This window comes from Xenopus laevis, chromosome 1L (assembly GCF_017654675.1).
Source record: "Xenopus laevis strain J_2021 chromosome 1L, Xenopus_laevis_v10.1, whole genome shotgun sequence".
NCBI classification, from domain to species: domain Eukaryota; kingdom Metazoa; phylum Chordata; class Amphibia; order Anura; family Pipidae; genus Xenopus; species Xenopus laevis.
In genome coordinates this window covers 20245778-20266132 of record NC_054371.1, presented here as the reverse complement: position 1 = coordinate 20266132, position 20355 = coordinate 20245778, and the positions used below count along the sequence as shown (strand labels likewise).

At 41.7% G+C, this 20355-nt stretch overlaps 1 protein-coding gene across 2 annotated transcripts in view; it reads right to left on the bottom strand.

The window, feature by feature from the left end:
- Window positions 1–2785: 2785 nt before the first annotated feature.
- maea.L (macrophage erythroblast attacher L homeolog) overlaps window positions 2786–20355 on the bottom strand; it is a 59618-nt gene continuing 42048 nt past the window's right edge. The window contains exons 5-9 of one of the 2 annotated variants that reach the window (XM_018226371.2): window positions 15752–15828; window positions 10354–10462; window positions 8614–8747; window positions 7161–7356; window positions 2786–3576 (exon numbers count right to left, since the gene is read on the bottom strand). In XM_018226371.2, the coding sequence (XP_018081860.1) occupies window positions 3481–3576; window positions 7161–7356; window positions 8614–8747; window positions 10354–10462; window positions 15752–15828 (612 nt within the window). In that variant the 3' untranslated portion in view covers window positions 2786–3480. 2 annotated transcript variants of the gene reach the window in all.

The following is a 20355-nucleotide window of genomic DNA, read 5'->3' as shown; positions in this document are numbered from 1 at the left end:
AAAAGGGCAGGGTATCATTTAAAAACTATAAAAAAAGAAAAAATGAAGACCAATCAAAAATTTGCTTAGAACGAGCTACTCTGTAACATTTTAAAAGTTAATATAAATGTGAACCCCTCCTTTAAACTCTAAACTTAGAGAGATGTAGAACAATAAGTGAAATAATTAAAAAAAAACAAAAAAAAAACACACAAATAATAAAAACCAACGGCAAATTGTCTGAGAATATCCATCTCTACATGATACAAAAAGTTAAGTGAAAGGTGACAAACCCCTTGAATCCAGGCAATGGTAGTGCTGCAAGAAAATTGTTGAATCGGTAGCAGCTCAGTTCAGATTGTTGCTAAGCCCAGGAGATGGCGCTAAAATAAAACATATTCAGGAGGAAAAAAGCCCATTTTCATTTGTTTTTTTAGCTATTTAAAGCAATGTGTTAAAATTGCAGCGACACGGCAGTCGTCTAGTTATGGAACCAAAGTCGTTCTTGTGCAGCACGTGCAGATCTATTTTTACTGCATCTTTACGTCACATTCCCTTTGTATATTCCAAACATGGAGTGTGACACAAATGGTTAACTGTGAGAATTTGTGGCCAGCTGCCAAAATTATAGGCTTGCTGCATACCTCCCAAAATTTTGGAAACAGAAAGAGGGACAAAAAGATTTGGCCATTTTGTGACCACGACCCCTAATTGTTCTTTTTACAAAATTTGGCAGGTTATGAAAGTTTGAACACATTTCTGTGGTTTTTATGTGTTATTACAGTTTTGCTAATGAAGGGGAATTGCCCTTTAAGCTGAAAGTCACAGTTCCCCCAAGAGACTTGCTTATCTTAAATTGTTACAATTCTTTCTTTGCTTATCTTAAATTGTAACAAATGTATCTAAGTGCAGCTGCCACATATTCTGGACAAAAAGCCAAATAAGTTTTAGAAACGTTGTATCTTTTTTTCTGGCTGTTCAGTGCAGGAGATCAAATAGAAACAATCTGGGACTGTGGGTTGAGTTGTCAAAAATCGGGACTGTCCCGCGAAAAACCGGACAGTTGGGAGGTATGTTGATGTTGCTGGCAGTTAAACCTTTCCACTGCCAGCATGTAGATCATACATAATAAGAAATACATCTTAGTTCAATACAGTTTCTATGTTAATTTCAGGGATTTCTTTGTTAAGTTATGTAAATTTACTAAGCGGCGAAAATTCGCCAGAGACGGCTTCGCAGTCATGGCAACACTTCACCAGGCAAAAATTCGCTCAGACAACGGTAATTTACTAAAATGTCAATTTGCGTCCAGGGCGCCGAACGCTGGTGAATTTTCGCTAGCGTTACTTTGGAAATCAAAGCGAAGATGCAATAGCGTTCAACCTCGATAGCAGAACTTCTTTAGAGGTCTTTGCTCAGACTAATTTGCATACAGCGGGAAATTTAAAGTTGAATGGACGTATATTTTGCAGCAAATACATTACACAAGCCTGGGAAACCTTAATAAAGACAATAGAGTTGTTATAATGCCCTACACATGATCCCACTGTATAGTTCATGTTCCATATGTTAGAAAATGTATGGGGGAACCCGGTAACCCCAAAAAAAAAAAAATGTAAGGACTTTTGCAGCCTATCACTCTGAAAAAAGAAAAGACGCCAGTGTTTTTTGAAAATGTTTCCACTTAAAATATGATGTAAGTAACAGAAGAGTGAGGAAGATACAGTATACGCACTTAGTCTGGTCTGAGGTGGTGAAGGAAAGTCTGGCGAAAGAGATAACGTTCAGTAAAATCCGAATCTTGGTGAATTTGCGGAGTAACGTCCATTCGCCAGAGCGAAAAGTCACCTGGCGATAGTGTGGAACACCGCTAGCGTCTGTCTCTTTCGTTGGCAAAGTTATGCCTGCGCCCCTTAGTAAATTATCGAAGTGACTGAAAGCAGTAACGCTGGCGAATCGTCACTTCGCTCTTTAGTAAATCTGCCCCTATGGGAGGTGGCATTCCTGTAATTTGGAAATTTCTGGTTTACTGGTTTCTAGAAACCGATCCCATACCTGTATATTTTTTTCCCCCCACTGTGGAGTGGTTGAGATTCAGATGATCTGACCGGAAGAGGTATTTGGGTGGGCTGCCAACAGCTAAATAATGAAACGAGAAACAAAATAAAAGCTAATTTGAGGACCACTACCCCCCCTCTTTTCAGTTGATCCGTCTCCAGATGTGATGTCACTTTTGGGGTTAATATCTCTCCTATAGGAAGAAGGGAACATCATAGAATGAAATCTTATCGACCACTATAATAATAATTGGATATAGTACAGTTAGCAAATGGCCTGCATACAACATGGTGTCTGTATTCACACTTACATCACGATTTTGCAGATTGACAGTGTCCAGCCCCAATAGGAACTCAGCAGCTCCAATCTGCTACTCAAACTTGATAGAGTTTGTTACCATCTAATTTCTTCGCAGGGACTCCTCAAGGAGATAATCCCCTGTATACTAGGGATGCACCAAATCCAGGATTCAGTTTGGGATTCGGCCTTTTTCAGCAGGATTCGGATTCGTCCGGCCAAACCAAATTAGCATATGCAAATTAGGGGCAGGGAGGGATATCACGTGACTTTTTGTCACAAAACAAGGAAGTAAAAATGTTCCCTTCCCACCCCTAATTTGCATATGCAAATTAGGATTCAGATTCGGTATTCGGCAGAATCGTTTGGGAATGATTCGGGGGGTTGGCCAAATCCAAGGTATTATGCATATTTTTTGAAATGCAAAAAAAAAAAACCCCAGAGCCATGAATTAAATGAACAATATTTTATTAGTTGAACACCAACATGCAAAAATAAGCACTAAATACAAATTTCTACAGCAAGGTTTCCTTAAGGTTACAAAGACTAAAACTTCCTTTGCGGCTGTTGGTTGAAAACGTTGCAATCCAGAGATACCGGATCAGGACCGCGGCTGTTGCTTATGTGCAGTTATTTCGAATGTCGGCAAAGCTCTGTCAAAGCCATCGCAGGGAACTGTAGGTCCGACGTGGAAGAATACGTTTTGATTTAGTTGTGAATACATTCTCAAAGCAAAATATAAGGCGTTAGCACTAATAATATGATCCCAAGATCTCTACAAAATAAAAAGTAGAACCCTAGAACCTCAAACTTGAGGAACGGGCCAAGCATTGCAAGTCCCGAGAGCAAATAAGTGTTAAAAAGGCTGAATTCATAAAGGAGAACTTTTCAGGAGCGTCAGTCGTTACAAAACTCTCACAATCAAAACTGTAAATTTCAAGTACAAATGTTTCTCTTTTTTTTTTGCATTTGGAAGTGGACGTTTCCTTGACGCAGGTACTGTTGTTGTTGCTCGTTAATCTTTGGTCGCAAGAAAGTATAAATGCAACCACGTAACAGTCGCTGGTGCCGCCCGTTGTGCGTTTCTGCCGAGCACTCTGGGTATGCTCCGGGGCGAGGTCGAGAGGCACGAGGGGGTTCCCACATCTACATGATGTAGACTTTCTCAGCTTGGGAGAAGTTGAAGACCTCTTTGGTTCTGGGGCAAACGACTTTGTCGTCTTGGCGAATAGAAAGCAGAGACTGAAAAGTAACAGGGGCAGATTATGAATATACTGGACTCTACACAAGTGGCAGCCGTGTTCATCAGATCCATTCATTATACATTCTATGTGGAATTACAGGGCTCTTTTACTAAAGGACTAAGAACGGTTTGCTACCCAAAGCTGTAGTTATGTGTTAGTAAGTTGCACATAAATGGGCGCAAGGTGGGCTGTGCTTTTACACACCCTTCAACTATGTGTAACAGAGACCCGTTTTATCCATATTCTTGGCTTTATCCTCTATTCTATGGTGCTAGAATCTATGGGGTAGATTTATCAAAGAGTGAAGTTCCGCCACTAGAGTGAAATTCCGCAGCTCTCAATTCATTTATATGGGATTTTGAAAGGCGTATTTATCAATGGGTGAAAGTTCACCCTTTGATAAATATGCCTATAAAAATCCCATAGAAATGAATGGAGAGTGGCGGAATTTCACTCTTTGATAAATATACCCCAAAGAGGGCAAACAGATGCAAGCATGTTGTGTATGATGTTTCAAAGGGGTGATTCACCTTTAAAGGAGAAGGAAAGGCTAAAATTAAGTAAGCTTTATCAGAAAGGTCTATATAAATACACCAGTAAAACCTCAAAGTAATGCTGCTCTGAGTCCTCTGTCACAAGAAACACCACATTTCTTTCCTTCTATTGTGTACTCATGGGCTTCTGTATCAGACTTCCTGTTTTCAGCTTAAACCTCCAGGGCTAGGGCTTGAGCATGCTCAGTTTGCTCCTCTCCCCTCCCTCCTCCCATCCCTGCTGTAATCTGAGCTCAGAGCTGTAAGTGAGCAGGGAGAGACTCAGGCAGGAAGTGATGTCACACCAAGCTAATATGGCAGCTTCTATCCTAAACAAACAGAGACAGTGTCTAGAGCTGTTTACTCAGGTATGGTAAAGCATTCTGCAGAATAAATATTGCATTCTAGCTTGCACTATTGTGGCTAATCTGTTGGCAATAAACGGTCTTGGAGCTTTCCTTCTCCTTTAAAGGACACTTAAAGCCTACATTTTCCTACCATGTATATAAGTTGGGAATATCTTCCCCACCCAAGCCACATTCGTATATTCCCCCTTCATTTGCCAGCGCCATCACATTTTCCTAAAACAAATGGCAGCTTTCACGCGGCAGCCATTTTCCCTCTGACAGATCATCAGTAACTTTGAGACATGTATGTTGCTGTAAAGTTCATGCAATGCAGAATACAGGGTTACACAGGCACAATACACTTTGATAAAAAGTTCTGCTGGGTTGAGCACTGTAAGAGTTAAAGGAGAAACAAACCCTTAATAAAAAAAAACCCAACCCCACCTACTCTACATAGACCCCCCTTCCCCCCCAGCTTAGCTCCCCCCCGCCTCCAACTTCTTTACTTACCCCTCTGTGCAGCTTCTGTCCATCAGAGTTCATGGGCGACATCTTCAGCAGCTTCGGAATGAGACCAGTGCTTCTGCAATTTTAGTGATTTTCGCCGCATGCACAGTTGTCACAAAGCAGAGAATTGGTCCAACTGCGCATGCCCCGATATGCTGGTCTCATTCCGAAGATTACTTAGTTTGAGTTTGTTTTTCTTTTAAGCTGAGCTCAGGAATGGTGGTTAGGAGAAAAAAAATAGGATCAGACAGCTGGAGTTTCTATGGGAACCAGCAACGCTATCTCTTCATTGGCTGTTAGACTGGAGGGTGTGTTTAGTAATCTGAGCTGAGAAGAACCGAGCATGCTCATAAATTATCAGCCAAAGCAAATTCCTGACAGAGGGGGCAGAGCGGGTTAGAGTGGTAGAAGGATTTCTAAGTGATTAAGGGGATGCTGCAGCCTTACTGTTAACCTTTTAACAACCAGAGTGGCAATTATCTAAAGATTTCAAAGAGGCTGTTCACTGAAATTTTTGTGGAGGGGGTTTATATGTCCTTTAAGAGAACTAGTGTGTTATAGAATGGCTAATTCTAAGGGACTTTTCAATTGGCCTTAATTTTTTCTTTTTTATAGTTTCTGAATTATTTGCCTTCTACTTCTGATTCTTTTCAGCTTTCAATTAGGGGTCACTGACCCTATCTAAAAAACAAATGCTCTGTAAGACTGCACATTTATTGTTATTGCTACTTTTTATTAAGACTATGAAGATGCTACTTTTTATTACTCATCTTTCTTTTCAGGCCTCTCCTATTTATATCCCAGTCTCTTATTCAAGTCAATGCATAGTTGCTAGCATAATTTGGACCCTAGCAACCAGATTGCTGAAATTGCAAGCTTGAGAGCTGCTGAATAAAAAGCTAAATAACTCAAAAACCACAAATAATAAAAACAATTGCAAATTGCCTCAGAATATCCCTCTCTACATCATTCTAAAAGCTTATTTAAAGTTGAAAAACCCCTACACTTCAGTTCGCCTGAACTTTTCAATCACTTTGTGACAGTTTTTTCGAATATTGAAGTTTAGAAAGTTCCATCATTCACCTACGTCTGTCTTTCTGATGCAGCTTTGGGAAGGGGGGTCGCTGACCCTGTAAACTGTTCTAAATTGATACATTTAGTTGATACATTTCTTATCTTTGTCCCTGCTGAGCAGAATCTCTGGGTTTCATTACAGGCAGCTGTTAGACTTGATACAATAGTTGCTAATACTCCAGAGATGCTGCTGAGAAATGTATCAACTATTGTAGCAAAATTGTAACAGTTTAGAGTCTGCACCTGAATTACTGAGCTGGAGAAAATTTCTATTTCTGGTGAACAATCTAAAAGCAACCCCTTTAAGGAGTGTAATGCTAGTTAACAAGGAACCCAAGGAGACCGCTAATAAGAACCTTTCAGTGCAGAAGGTGAAGGTCACCCCTGACGACCCTGGTCTTCACCGACGCCCTTTTGGGGCCCCATACTTTTGGGAACCTGAACACGTCTTGGATACTCGCAGTGCAAACAAGGAGAAGGTGGAATTGAAGTCAAGGCCAGGCAAGGTTCGGGACAGGCAGCATGAATCGGAGTCGGAAGCCAGGCAGGAGTCAAACCAAGAATATCAAACACGGACATGGCTTAGGCAGGATCGGAGTCAGAAGGCAGACGGGAGTCAAAAAGTAGCAATCACGAACAAAGCTTTAGCAGGAACTGAACAAACAGAAGCCAGCTTGGGCAAGGAGGGGAAGCCACTATTTAAGGCAAAAAGGGCCAATGGGAGAAGGGGATAAGAGATGGACAGTGAAAGGGACCAATAACTAAACAATAGAACAATCAGCGTCCAATTGGAAGCATGTGCCAGTTTAATTGGAGGGAAGTATCAGGTGTGCATGTGCCAAATGTGGACATGCAGGGGTCGCTTTTATCTGCACCAAAAACCGAGCGCGCATGCGACTAAACCAAGTGCTCCATGGGTGCCGGAAGAGAATGCGCCGTAGGCTCCCACTCGAACCCGCCATTCAGCGTGTCTGGAGGTAAGATTGGACGGCCGACTGGGTTACAATGGGCACTCTTGTGCATCCGATCTTTTTGGCCATTTACCCAGCGTTCTTTATGCACTCACATGGCATACCTCAATGAGTGAAGGCAATAGACAGATGGCTATAAAGAGCACTTACATTGTAGCCATACACATATCCATTTGGGAGCATCATGGGAGGGTTGTTCTCATTCATGACATCTCCTGAAATCTTACAGACCAGCCGGGAGTTGGCGCAGTGAGCCATAGGCAGGGGCTGTGCTAATTTATTTAGAGATTTGGCGCACACGGGGCAGTCTGGATTCTTTGACGTTCCATCCTCTTTGTAGCACTGTCTGTTTATAGGGGACGGTCAAGGAATGGTGCCAATTGATGATTGTTTCCAGTGGTAGAATGAGCCTGTGCTCCACTTCAACCCCTTCTATTTCTCCTGCACTTGGGTTGAGGGAGAATTATTAGACTTCCTTGTCAGTCTACATTCAAAAACTCTAAATCACTAAACCAATAGTTGTTTCCAAACCTCCCCCCAACTGGCCTTTAGGGTGAAGAATGGCCCCTCAACCAAAGCTCAGAGCCTCCCTCCAAGTGGAGTCAGACCCAGAGTTTGGAATGTGCTGACTAGCACAAGATCCAACAATCTTACAAGATGGGGGGAGGGGGAATACTCATCAAACCTTATTAATGGCCTAATGCAGGCCTTGTACAACTGAATTTGAATCCTTTATAATAAATATTTGAATGAGCCCCAATCTGACAGTCAGTCAAATAGACTGTTAAGGTGGCCATACACGGGCCGATAAAAGCTGCCGACAGGCTGTGTCGGCAGCTTATTGGCCCGTGTATGGGGGCCCCCGACGGGCTTCCCCGATCGAGATCTGGCCGAAAGTCGGCCAGATCTCGATCGGATGGGACAGAAAATCCCGTTGGATCGCGGCCGCATCTGTTCGTTGATGCGGTCCCGCGATCCGACCGCCCGTTTACCGAATGCTAGGATCCGATCGTTGGGCCCTAGGGCCCACGATCGGATCTGCCCGATATTGCCCACCTCAAGGTGGGCATATCGGAGGGAGATCCGCTCGTTTGGCCACCTTTACTCTGCCCAGTAGGCTGCCAGTTGGGTCAATAATGGCCATACTGACTAGTGGTGTGTGGGTTGAGGAATTCTCGACCCGCAACTGACCCTAACCCGCAACCGACCCTAAACCGCCCCCTCCCAACCCGCTGTTCCCCCTCTACTCATAGACCCATGCCCGCCCCGCAGTGATGTTATGAAAGGGGCGGACTCAAGTCTATAAATTTAGGGGTCAGAAGCAGGCAGTGCTAGGTCGAGGAGAGCAGAAGAAGAGTTCACCTGTAACTCGAAGATTTTGTGCAGGAGTCAGCTCGAACCTGCCCGTCCCGCAGGTTTTAGGGCCAGCCCGCACATCACTAGTACTCGCACAGCCAAAATCTGGAACAAATATGGCAATGGGTATAAAGGGTTCTTTCCTGTCCCCCCCCCTCTCTCTCTTTGGGGTCTGCTTCCTTTACAGTTACACCACTGACCCCAGAAATTTTTACGCTGAATTTTCCATTTGAGTTTGGAAGGATACGGTGTTTTAATGGCCGAGAGGCCTGCCTGAAGGGTTATAGTAAAAACAGAGTTATTCCCCAACTGATGCAGCCTGTAGTTATCATAACGGAACTGCTGGATAAGCATTCGCCACCGTGCCGGGTCCAGAAGATCCTGTTGAGAAACAGCAAAGGCAGAAAAATCAGCTGTGTTTTCATTGCTTTTTATGGTTGTCACACAACAGTAATAATATGAAATATAAACACTGAGTGCAAAGTGCAGGGCAGATTGAGAGACAGCACCAAAACACCATGAACATTTCCCAGAATACCGGGCTATTAAAGGGGAAGTTCACCTTTAAAATACCTGTTAGTATGTCACAAAGCAATCTATCCTACAAAACCTATTATTTATTTTGAATTGCATCATCGTTGTCCCTTTTTGCAATAAAGCAACTATTTGACCTTCATGAGCTGATAAGATGCTGCTTCATGGGCCACATGTGACATTCATAGGGCCCACATGATCAATAAAATGGCAGTTTGAGATTTGTCTTAACATTAACTCATGCTGCTGGTTTTGCCGAGGACCCCCCTTCCCCACTAATGGAAGGGCACACACCAAAACATGGTTGTAGTAACACAGCAAGTAGTCGTATCTGTGAGATTACTCTCAATGGTAAATTTTCAAAAATCCTTAAAATAAGAAGTGAGCTTAAAGGGGATACTGGTGGGTCACTTTCTTGTTGATTTCGGCTTTCCAGCAGCTTCCATAAGTCTCCTCTGCCTTAAGGCCCCAACTACCTTTGATAAACCAGCCCCTGCGTGCGTCAGTTTCTACATACAACCTATCTCTAGCATGCCGGAACCTTAGAGGTGCCATATTGTTTGCCTCATTTTCTGGCTTGGACGTTGCTCTATCCAACTGATTTACATCCCTGCTCCTGGGGGTCGTAGGAATCTCCAATCTTTTATGGAACAAGCTCCACAGCCTGCTGGAGAAGGTAACAGGCCAATGTTTAATTTAGGATGGAATTATTTCATTCTGGACTAAGTGCCCCTACTTCTGTCAGGATTGACCTCTAACTGCCTGCTCCCCTTCAATTAGCCTTGTGATCATGGAATTGTTGGATTGGACTGGACTGCATGTGGCTAAACGGATAGAGGCCTTATGGTGTAGTATTTTTTAGAGAGTTGTAGTTACCACCTATCATCAGCACATGGTGTTTGAATATAAAACAGGAACACAATAATGTATAGTGCATAAATAGGTGAAGGTGTTTAAATTCAACTCTCTAAAAAATACTACACCATAAGTTCTCTATTTGCTACATTCTGATTTTCCTTAGCTTTTTAGCGCTGACCCCCAAAGTCTATTGGTTTTTGGTTGAATATTACGCTCGAGGAGAATGAGTTTTTTCGGGTTGGATTAAAGGGGGAGTTCCAGAGACTTTGGACATTTTTGCTTTTAGCATATCTTGGTCCACATAAAAAATAAATCACACGTATACAGAATGGCATGCTTGCAGAAGGAAAACTATACCCGCAAACAATGTAAATCTGCAAAAATGTATTGCATAAAACAGCTCCTATGTAAATCCCTGCTTCATGTAAATAGCATTAGTAGCATAGGCAACAATGATAATGCTAAACACAAACTTCTCCTAGAAGCACTACTCCTAGAACAGCAGGGCGGCGATGTTTCAGCAACACAAAGGCAACATTTCTGTCTTTATAAAACAAGATTTAATTGTTGACCCAGAGGAGTCACATACAATTACCTTGTAAGGAGAGATGTGGGTGTCGGAGGGAAAGGCCAACATCCCCATCACCTGGCGAACTTCATCTAGTTGGCTCCCCTCTGCCTGGCTGAAATGCTTTCTTGCGTGTCTGGGGAGAGAAGCGACAACTTCATCAGTGCGTCAGTACAATTAAAGGTGTTAGAAAATGTATCAACAAGGTAGAAGAAATTGTTATCTAGGCCCTGAGTAAAAACAAGAAGCTCTTGAACAGCAGAAAGGCCAGGGGTCCGCACATCCCACATTGCTGTTCCACTATAAATGGAGAAAACAAACTGAACTGCCATTTACAGTGAAGCACTTGGCCTTGGATCCCGAAGTTATCGTCTCTGCATCCGGCCCTCTCAAATACACATATATTGTTTGCATTTCACAGTGCGTATGTATGTATGTATGCCAGTGTATGAGAATAAACCCTTTTAAAATGAGACACATATATCTAAATAAGATATTGCTCCTACTCCATTGCCAATGTGCTCCCATGAACACTATAATACACATTAAATATATATGCAACCTTTCCTAATATATCCAGCAGACTGCCCCAATTAAGTCAAGGAAAGTCACTATTTTACAGTGTTTAGCACATAAACTGTACTAATATATTTTAAACAGCAGTACAAGGAGAGAACTGTTGCTGTAGTGTAGCTATACGAAGTCTCGGTGCCTAGGGAAATAGTGACGAGCCTCCTAAATATGAATATAGTCAAGATGTATGTGCCTGTGCCTCCCCAAGTAATGGCATGTTCTTCAATGGGCAAGAACACCTGCAAGATATTGTTCTGCAGCCTTTAATGGGCGCTCTCTTTGCGGTAAACTCAAAAGCAAATAATGAAATCAATAGGAACGGCGCTGGTTGGCTATTGGGCACAGCAAGAGTTTTATCTATGCCGGGCATGTTACTGATGAAGTGGTGCCTTTAAAGGAATTGCTCAGTATATAAATAAAAACTGGGTAAATAAATAGGGTGTGCAAAATAAAAAAAAAATTCTGATATAGTTAGTTAGCCAAAAATGTAATGTATAAAGTAGGGATGCACCAAACCCACTATTTTGGATTCGGCTGAACCCCCGTATCCTTTGCAAAAGAATACTGAACCGAATCAGAATCCTAATTTGCATATACAAATTAGAGGTGGGAAGGGGAATCCCGAACCAAATCCTGGATTCGGTGCATCCCTAGTATAAAGGCTGGAGTAACTGGATGTGTAACATAATAGCCAGAACACTACTTCCTGTTTTGCAGCTGTCTTGGTTTCCACTGATTGGTTACCAGGCAGTAACCAATCAGTGACTTGAGGAGGGGCCACATGGGTCATAACTGTCACTTTTGAATCTGAGCTGAATGCTGAGGATCAATTGCAAATTCACTGAACACTTTTCACATTATTATTTTCAGTTTTCATATATTATTCATATTCCAGTCTCTTATTTAAATAAGCGCATGGTTGCTATGGTAATTTGGTTCCAAGCAACCGGATTGCTGGAAATACAAACTGGAGAGCGGCTGAATAAAAAGCTAAATAACTCCAAAACAACAAATAATAAAAAATGAAAACCAATTGCAAATTGTCTCAGAATATCACTGTCTGCATCATACTAACAGTTAACTCAAAGGTGAACCACCCCTTTAAAGGAGACATTTTGTCAAAGAGCCTAGCTCGAAACATGTTGTGTTGAATAAAGCACTGATTTTGCAGCAACCCACTGCGTTGGACTGAAATTCATCACTATTTGTTCTATTTGATATTGGCTTCATTGGACGGAAGCACAGTGATTGAACAGTCTGGTGAATCCAGCTGTTATCTTGTGTTAGGGAGCGGTTATCTGGTTACCTTCCCATTGTTCTTTTGTTTGGCTGCTGGGGGGAAAATGGGAGGGGGGTGATATCACTCCAACTTGCAGTACAGCAGTAAAGTGTGATTGAAGTTTATCAGAGCATAAGTGACATGACTTGGGGCAGCTAGGAAACTGACAAAATGTCTAGCCCCATGTCAGATTTCAAAATTGAATATAAAAAAAATCTGTTTGCTCTTTTGAGAAATGGATTTCAGTGCAGAATTCTGCTGGAGCAGCACTATTAACTGATTCATTTTGAAAAAAATTTTTTCTCCCATGACAGTATCCCTTTAAGGTTTCCATACCTGTTAGAATCCGGGTCTCGGTTAGTATTGGGGCTCTTGTGTATAACAGAGACTGAGAAATAGTCGGCCAGTGCAGGCAGCTTCAATGTTTGCTCACTTAATTGCATATTTTATAGTTGTAATCGTTAAAGCTCAGGGCTGCGCAGTTTTCCAAATATACTTTATGCTGATCTACTGAAGCGCTGCTTAATGGTCTCGCATCATATCATAAGTTTGTAGACCGCTGTTAATAAATTTGCATTTTTTTTTTCTTGAAGGCTACCATCAATTGTATCTTAACAGCTCAGATGCCATTCTAGAGGTTAGTCAGCAGGCAGTAGCCAATGCTTTTATGCTTATTTAGGCCCCAGCTGTGCCACTACAAAGTGTCCGTTCCAGGTTTTACTCACAGAGCAAGGCAACCCCGGCAATCACATGTCGGCTCTTTTTCAGAGAGATATTGGACAAACTGCTTGCTCTGCACACACATTACTTATATATATTACAGAGAGCAATGCCTATAAATAACACAAGCAATCATAAGCAAAGCTGCCCTTAAACAGGCACATGTTGGCGTGTTTGTTGTCAAAATCAAGCAGATTTTTGTCCAGTTTGGGTTCCCCACTCAGTGGAAAGTGTATTCAAAAATTCTTAAAGGCAGGCACTCAAATGAAGGCAATCTTCCACCAGGCAGTTGAATCAAAGTGTTACAATTTATTGTGTCCACACCCATTTCGTGTTACAAACAAACAAATAAGCAAACAAATAAGGGCAGAGACATGCTCAGATTCGGGAGATCAGACGCCCGGCGACAAATCTCCTCTTCTTCGGGGTGACTAATCTCGCTGAACTGCCACCAGCCGGCTAGAATGAAAATCGCCGGCGCGATGGCACTTGGAGCTCTTCGTTTTCGGAAGTCGCCTCACGAGGAAACTTTGGTCGACTTTGGAAAACGAAGTGCCCCGATTGCCATCCCACCAGCGATTTTCATTTCAGGGGAAGGCAGCTCGGGGAGATTAGGCGCCCGAAAAAGAGGAGATTTGTTGCTGGGCGACTAATCTCCCTGAATCTGAGCGTGTGTCTTTGCCCTTAGTCATAGGCTATGATAATAATTTGGAGATCCCCCCCTTCAAGTTTTATTTTCAAAATTCACGCTTATTTTGACATTGGAGTTTTTTTATTTATTTTTTTTTTTTCAAATGAAGATTTTGCAGCCCCACTGAAAGAAAATATTATGCAATTTTAGGGCGAGTTTATTTCTCACCCAATTTTATGTGATCCTGATGGGGTGGCTCACCTTTAAATGAACTTTTAGTATGGTGTAGAGAGTGATATTCTTAGACAATTTGCAATTGGTTTTAATTTTTATTATTTGTGTTTTTTTTTATTCAGCAGCTCTCCAGTTTGCAATTTCAGCAGTCTGGTTGCTAGAGTCAAACTTCCCCTAGCAACCATGCATTGATTTGAGACTGGAATATGAACAGGAGAGGCCTGAATAGAAAGAGGAGTAATAATACATTTGTAGCCTTAGAGAGCATTTGTTTTTTAGATGGGGTCAGTGACTACCATTTGAAAGCTGGAAAGAGTCAGACAAATAACTGTAAAAAATAAATAATGAAGACCAATTGAAAAGTTAAATGTGAACCATCCCTTAACTGTTGATGCTACGTTGCATTTTTTAATAAACCCGGATTTTATTAAATGTGTTTCTAATGGTTTCAATTAAATTATACGAAGACCAGATGGGCCAAATCAGAATTGGGAATGCTGGGACACTGCCAATTTCTAAGCCACGTCTAGTTATGACCAGTGTTCTGCTAGTTGGTTCCATACAAGTAAAGGTCTAGTTCCTGCAGGTAATGACACTTAGAGGGTTATGTAATATAATGCTTTCCCTTTGCCCAGGAGCAGTAACCCATAGCAAACAATCAGCAGGTAGGATTTACTGGTCACCTGTTTAAAAGCAAACATATTATTGGTTGCTATGTGTTATTGCTCCTAGGCAAACTTAGTGCCTTTTATTACATTTGGGGGTAAGAGGGTTATGTAAAAAAAGGCACTAAGTTTGCCCAGGAGCAGTAACTCATAGCAACCAATCAGTAGGAAGCATTTACTCGTCACTTGTTCAAAAGCAAACATCTTATTGGTTGCTATGGGTTAATGCTCCTGGGCAAACTTAGTGCCTTTTATTACATATGGGGGTAAGAGGGTTATTTACCAAGGTCTGAATTTATCTCAGTATTTCTAAGTTAGAAATCTGAGCAACTCCCGATTGCCCGAATGGAGATTATTTATAAAGAAAAAAAGCCAGAAAAAAAATAGGGTTGGGCAAACTTCTGAGCTTTCTCCGAAAAAAAATGTTCAGAGTTTTGCATATAAGATTTTTTCTGAGATTTTTACGCAGAAACCACAAACTCACCAGATATTGTTACAGACATCAGCACAGACACTGGAACCTTCCCCATTGACTTATACAGGACCACGAGAGCTTTTAGATGCCGAGTTGTCGGGTTCTGCGTTTTTAACAAATCATGTGTTTAACAAGTCGTTTTTTTTTTCTCTGAAAACTACAAATTATTCGAGGTTCAGATATTCGGACCTTGATAAATAACCCCCTAAAGGTACAAGCTGTAGTAAACTACACACAGTGACACGAAAAACAAGAAATAGAATTTTTTTTTTTCTTTACTAAATATTATTAAAGGAGACATTTTATAGAAAAACAAGAATGTGCCAGTGCATTTTATTCATTTAGATATAGAAGGAATGTGCATCCATAAGCAGTGTTTCCGGTTACTTTATTGAAAATTCCTGCAAAATCCCAACTAGTCCCGCCCATCTGTTCCACTTCCTGTCCTCTGAATTTCTCTGGAAGCCGGCAGTACTGTAGGACAGGAACCAATCATCAACTAGGCTGACTTGATAGGGAACTGAAGTCTGCATTTATTGTCTGACTGCTGGGCTGTGATTGGCTGCTTCTGGCAGGGACCATTAAGACACACCCACCCCTTATTTGCAACACCGACAGGGAGAAATTATTTATTTATAAAGGGGCTATTTTTAAAGATAACTTTACTTTGTAGCTCAATGTCAGACAAACACCACACATTATTCAGAACTGCCTACAGAATTAGGCTTTTTCCATTTATCCAATATGTCGCCTTTAACAGTTTTCTGGATGAAAGAACGACATTTAGAGGATTGTGTTCAAATGTTGATTAGGTTAGCACTGTTTAATTTCAGCTCAAATTTCCTTACCGAACGGCATCCAGCCTCTTATTCAGTCGAATCAGTTCAATAAACTCTTGGATCCTCAAACTGAATTCCAGACAGCTCTGTGCGAAACAAAAGTCAAGAATGGTCACTAGCATGGAGTCTCTTCCATGTACAGGTATGGGACCTGTTATTCAGACTGCTCGGCACCTGGGGTTTTCGAGATAATGGATCTTTCCGTAATTTGGATCTTTATACCTTAAGGGTAAGGTCACACTGGGCGATTAGGGGAGATTTAGTTGCCTGGCGACTGCTCGCTCTTCTTTGGGGGGCAAATGATCTCCCCAAAATGCTTCCCCCTGCTAGAATGAGAATTTGCCTGCGGCATGGCACTCGCGGCGCTTCGTTTTCCGAGGTCGCCCGAAGTTTCCTTGTAAACATTAAATAAACCCAATGGGTTGGTCTTGCCTCCAATAAGGGTTAATTATATCTTAATCAGTCCAAGTAGATGGGTAAAGAAACCAATCAGCGCAGGTGTACTGCTGCAAGGTGCTTTTATTGAATACACGACATGTTTCGAGCTTAAAAGCTCTTTATTAAGCTAGAGCTTTTAAGCTCGAAACATGTCGTGTATTCAATAAAAGCACCTTGTAGCAGTACACCTGCGCTGATTGGTTTCTTTACCCATCTACTTGGACTGATTGAATACGTTGTTTTGGATGGAAACAAGGGTTTGGAGACCAGAAATATACAACAAGGGTAAATATACCAGTTTATGTGACTTTAATTATATCTTAGTTGGGATCAAGTACAAGCTACTGTTTTATTATTACAGAGAAAAAGAAAATAATTTTGATAAAATTTGATTATTTTGCTAAAATGGACTCTATGGGAGACTTTTTGGAGCTTTCTGGATAACGGATCCCATACCTGTATATGAAACCGTAACATGGACAAGTGGTTTCAAAATCAAATTATACCACTATTTCATTAACATTTCTATGAATTGTATTCCAGAGATAATAATAAATAGATTGAAAGGAATTTCTAGTACTATTTGAGTGTTTATATTAGGGATGCACCGAATCCACTATTTGGGATTCGGCCGAATCTCCGAATCCTTGGTAAAAGATTCAGTCGAATACCGAACCAAATCAGATTTTCCTATGCAAATTAGGGGCAGGAAAGGAAAAAGAGGAAAACATTCTTCTTTTGTGATGATAAAGTCAGGCGATTTCCCTATCCACCCCTAATTTACATATGTAAATTAAGATTCGGATTCGGCTGAATCCGAATCTTGCTGAAAAAGGCTGAATCCCAACGGGCTTCCAAGATCGGTATCTGCTCGAAAGTCGAGCTGATGTCGGTTGGGCAGGTTTAAAAATTCCATTAGATCAAGGACTGCATCAGATCACGATCGGATCAGCCCAATGTCGCCCACGTCATGGTGGGCATATCAGGTAGAGTTCCGCTAGTCAGGGTCGGACTGGAGGGCCCGGGGCCCACCGGGACTACTGTCCAGGGCCCCTTCCGACCCGCCCCCCAACCCCTACTGCAACGCGCTGAGCGCGCGCACACAAAGGCGCCGCTTGGCACGCTAGCGTGAAGGCGCCTGGCACATGCGCAGAAGGCGCTGCGCTGATCGGCGCTGCGGGAGGGAAACTTTTTTAAAGCTATCTGGAGAGGTGTCTGGCCCGGCGGGGGCCCATTAAGGGTCGGGGCCCACCGGGTATTTTCCCGGTGTCCCGCCGGGCCAGTCCGACACTGCCGCTAGTTTGGCAACCTCACCAAATCAGCGGATCTCTGTATGCATGGCTAGCTTTGATATCCTTTGCCATCAACTTTTCTTTGTCTATAGGTCGTGATATGCAGGCAGATTTAACCTGTTGATTCAGACCCTTTAGACCGATTCCGCAGTTCATCAGCCCGTGTATAGGAACTTCAGCCAGGCCCACCAGACTGATATTTGGACAAAAATTTGCAAGATGTTGATGGGGCAAGCTCTGATTTTCCCGTCGTATCAGGTACTGCATAGGCTAGTGGGGTCTGTCCGCAGATACCTGCTCATATACCTGCTGATGTAATCAGAACGTTTGCCCCAGGGCCAACAATCGTATTAAAGGACCAGTAACAAACAACATTTTTAAAAAAAATTTTTGTACTTAAACAAAAAACACCAAGACACTTTTAACTTTAAATTTGCAAAGTCTTTATTAAGAAATAACTTACCGATTCTCTGCTTGTGCTCCTCTTCAGAAATGGCGACAGGGCGACAATCCATTGTGCGGCGCTCAATTTCTCCTTCCTGCCTTCTATAGGAGGATAGCCAGGGAAGAGAAAATAAGCACCGCACAATGGATTGTCGCCCTGTTGCCATTTCTGAAGAGGAGCGCAAACAGAGAATCGGTTAGTTATTCTTTGGGAATTTAAAATTATAAGTGTCTTGCTGTTTTTTTTTTTTTCGTTTAAGGGCATGTAAAGTCTAAAATAGAATAAGGCTAGAAATGCTGTATTTTGTATACTAAATATAAATATTAACTAACTGCACCACAGGCCTAATCAAACAAATAATTTATGCTTTCAAAGTTGGCTACAGGGGGTCACCATCTTGTAACTTTGTTAAACATCTTTGCAAGACTTAGACTGTGCACATGCTCAGTGTCGTCTGGGCTGCTTAGGGATCGTCATGTTCTGCATGGCGGGGGCTCCCCCTGCTGTTCATAAGTATGATTGTTTCCCTGCTCAGCAGTTAGGGATTATCTGACAATTCCTATCCACAGCAGTAAATGAAGGGAAAATTTCACTGCATACAGTCAGGTTTCTTATAAAAACAGTACACATTTTTTAATTAAAGTATATTGGACATAGGTTTCTTTTTCATTAAAGAAAGTAAAAATGGGATTTTATTTTTTTTGCCTTTACAAGCCCTTTAAGTACAAACAAATTTTTTTTAAAAAATGTTTATGTTACTGATCCTTTAAATGCAGATATCACCCATTTTGGTGTAATCCTATAGTATATGGCCACCTTTACATTAGGGATGCACCGAATCCACTATTTGGGATTCAGCCGATTAGCAGAACCCGTGGTGAAAGATTCGGCCGAATACCGAACCGGGCAGGAAAGGAAAAAGTGGAAAAAATTCTTCTTTTGTGACGAAAAGTCAAGTGATTTCCCTACCCGCCCCTAATTGACATATGCAAATTAGGATTCTAATTCGGTTCGGCCAGGTACAAGGATTCCGCCGTATCCTCCTGAAAAAGGCTGAATCCTTGCTGAATCCTGGATTTGGTGCATCCCTACTTTACATCAGTGCCAAGTTGGTCTTTGCACTGTTTCTCTCTCTCCTTTCTACTGCTTCATCAGCCAAAGAGATCTTTCTATCTTTTCTATCTTTATAAGAGGCAGAATGTTTTAAACCCAGGACTTACAATGTAAGTGCATTTCACCTGCTACAATAAATACATTTGTTGTGAGAGAGGTGAAGATGAAAGTGCTGCCAACTCATTACTACAGTGGGACAATTACTTCCAACTTGCACGCTAAAATAATTAGACTTAGTTCTGCCTGACGGTACAAAAGAAATAACAGTAGAAGAATGCATTTCTTTTTTTAATAAAAGGTCTCAAAAGAGAAATTGGCTTTAAAGCCAAATTGTCCTGGTGAACATCATCATGTATCAACACAGACATTTAATAACTTTGTACACTGCTGTAATCGGGTGCTGATTTGGGCTAATGAACTATAAAAAGTTTAATTTGTCTTTAAAGGAATTTTGCACAGGGCGAGATTAATCCATTTCCAGATCATAAACCCAACACATTGAGCGTGATGAGGGACCCACAAATCCAGCGTAAGGCGGTTGCTACAGTTTTGCCTTTGGTTAAGATAGAAAGCCAATGGAATGAGTCTAGAGAAGTGCTGCCATTAGGTCACCTTTATTATTTTTCATTTAAAGGAGAAGCAAAGCTACCGAAGAAGTATATTGCCAATAGATTAACCACAATAGTGCAAGCTATAACACTATATTTATTCTGTAGAATGATTTACCATACCTGAGTAAACAGCTCTAGAAGCTCTCTGTTTGTTTAGGATAGCAGCTGCCATATTAGCTTGGCGTGACATCACTTCCTGCCTGGGTCTCTCCCTGCTCACTCATAGCTCTGGGCTCAGATTACAGGAGGGAGGGTAGAAGGGAAAGGGGAGGGAGGAGAGGAGCAAACTGAGCATGCTCAAGCCCCAGCCCTGGATGTTTAAGCTGAAAACAGGAAGTCTGATACAGAAGCCCATGAGTACACAATAGAAGGAAAGAAATGTTGTGTTTCTTTTGACAGAGGACTCAGAGCAGCATTACTTTGAGAGTTTACTAGTGTATTTATATAGACCTTTCTGATAAAGCTTACTTAGTTTTAGCCTTTCCTTCTCCTTTAAGTGAGTTTTAGGGGTATGTAATTGTGATCATGAAGAATCATTACTCACTGCAAAGGTTTCTCTACTGTATGTTCTTCGCTAACAGGTTCCACCCAAGTTCAGAACAACATTTTTTGTTGTTGCTCCTACTGGGTTTGGCAGCTGGCTCTGCTAATATTTGAATTATAATTAGTCTAATGCTTTGCATTCCTAATGGTCCTTTTAATGCTCTGCATAAA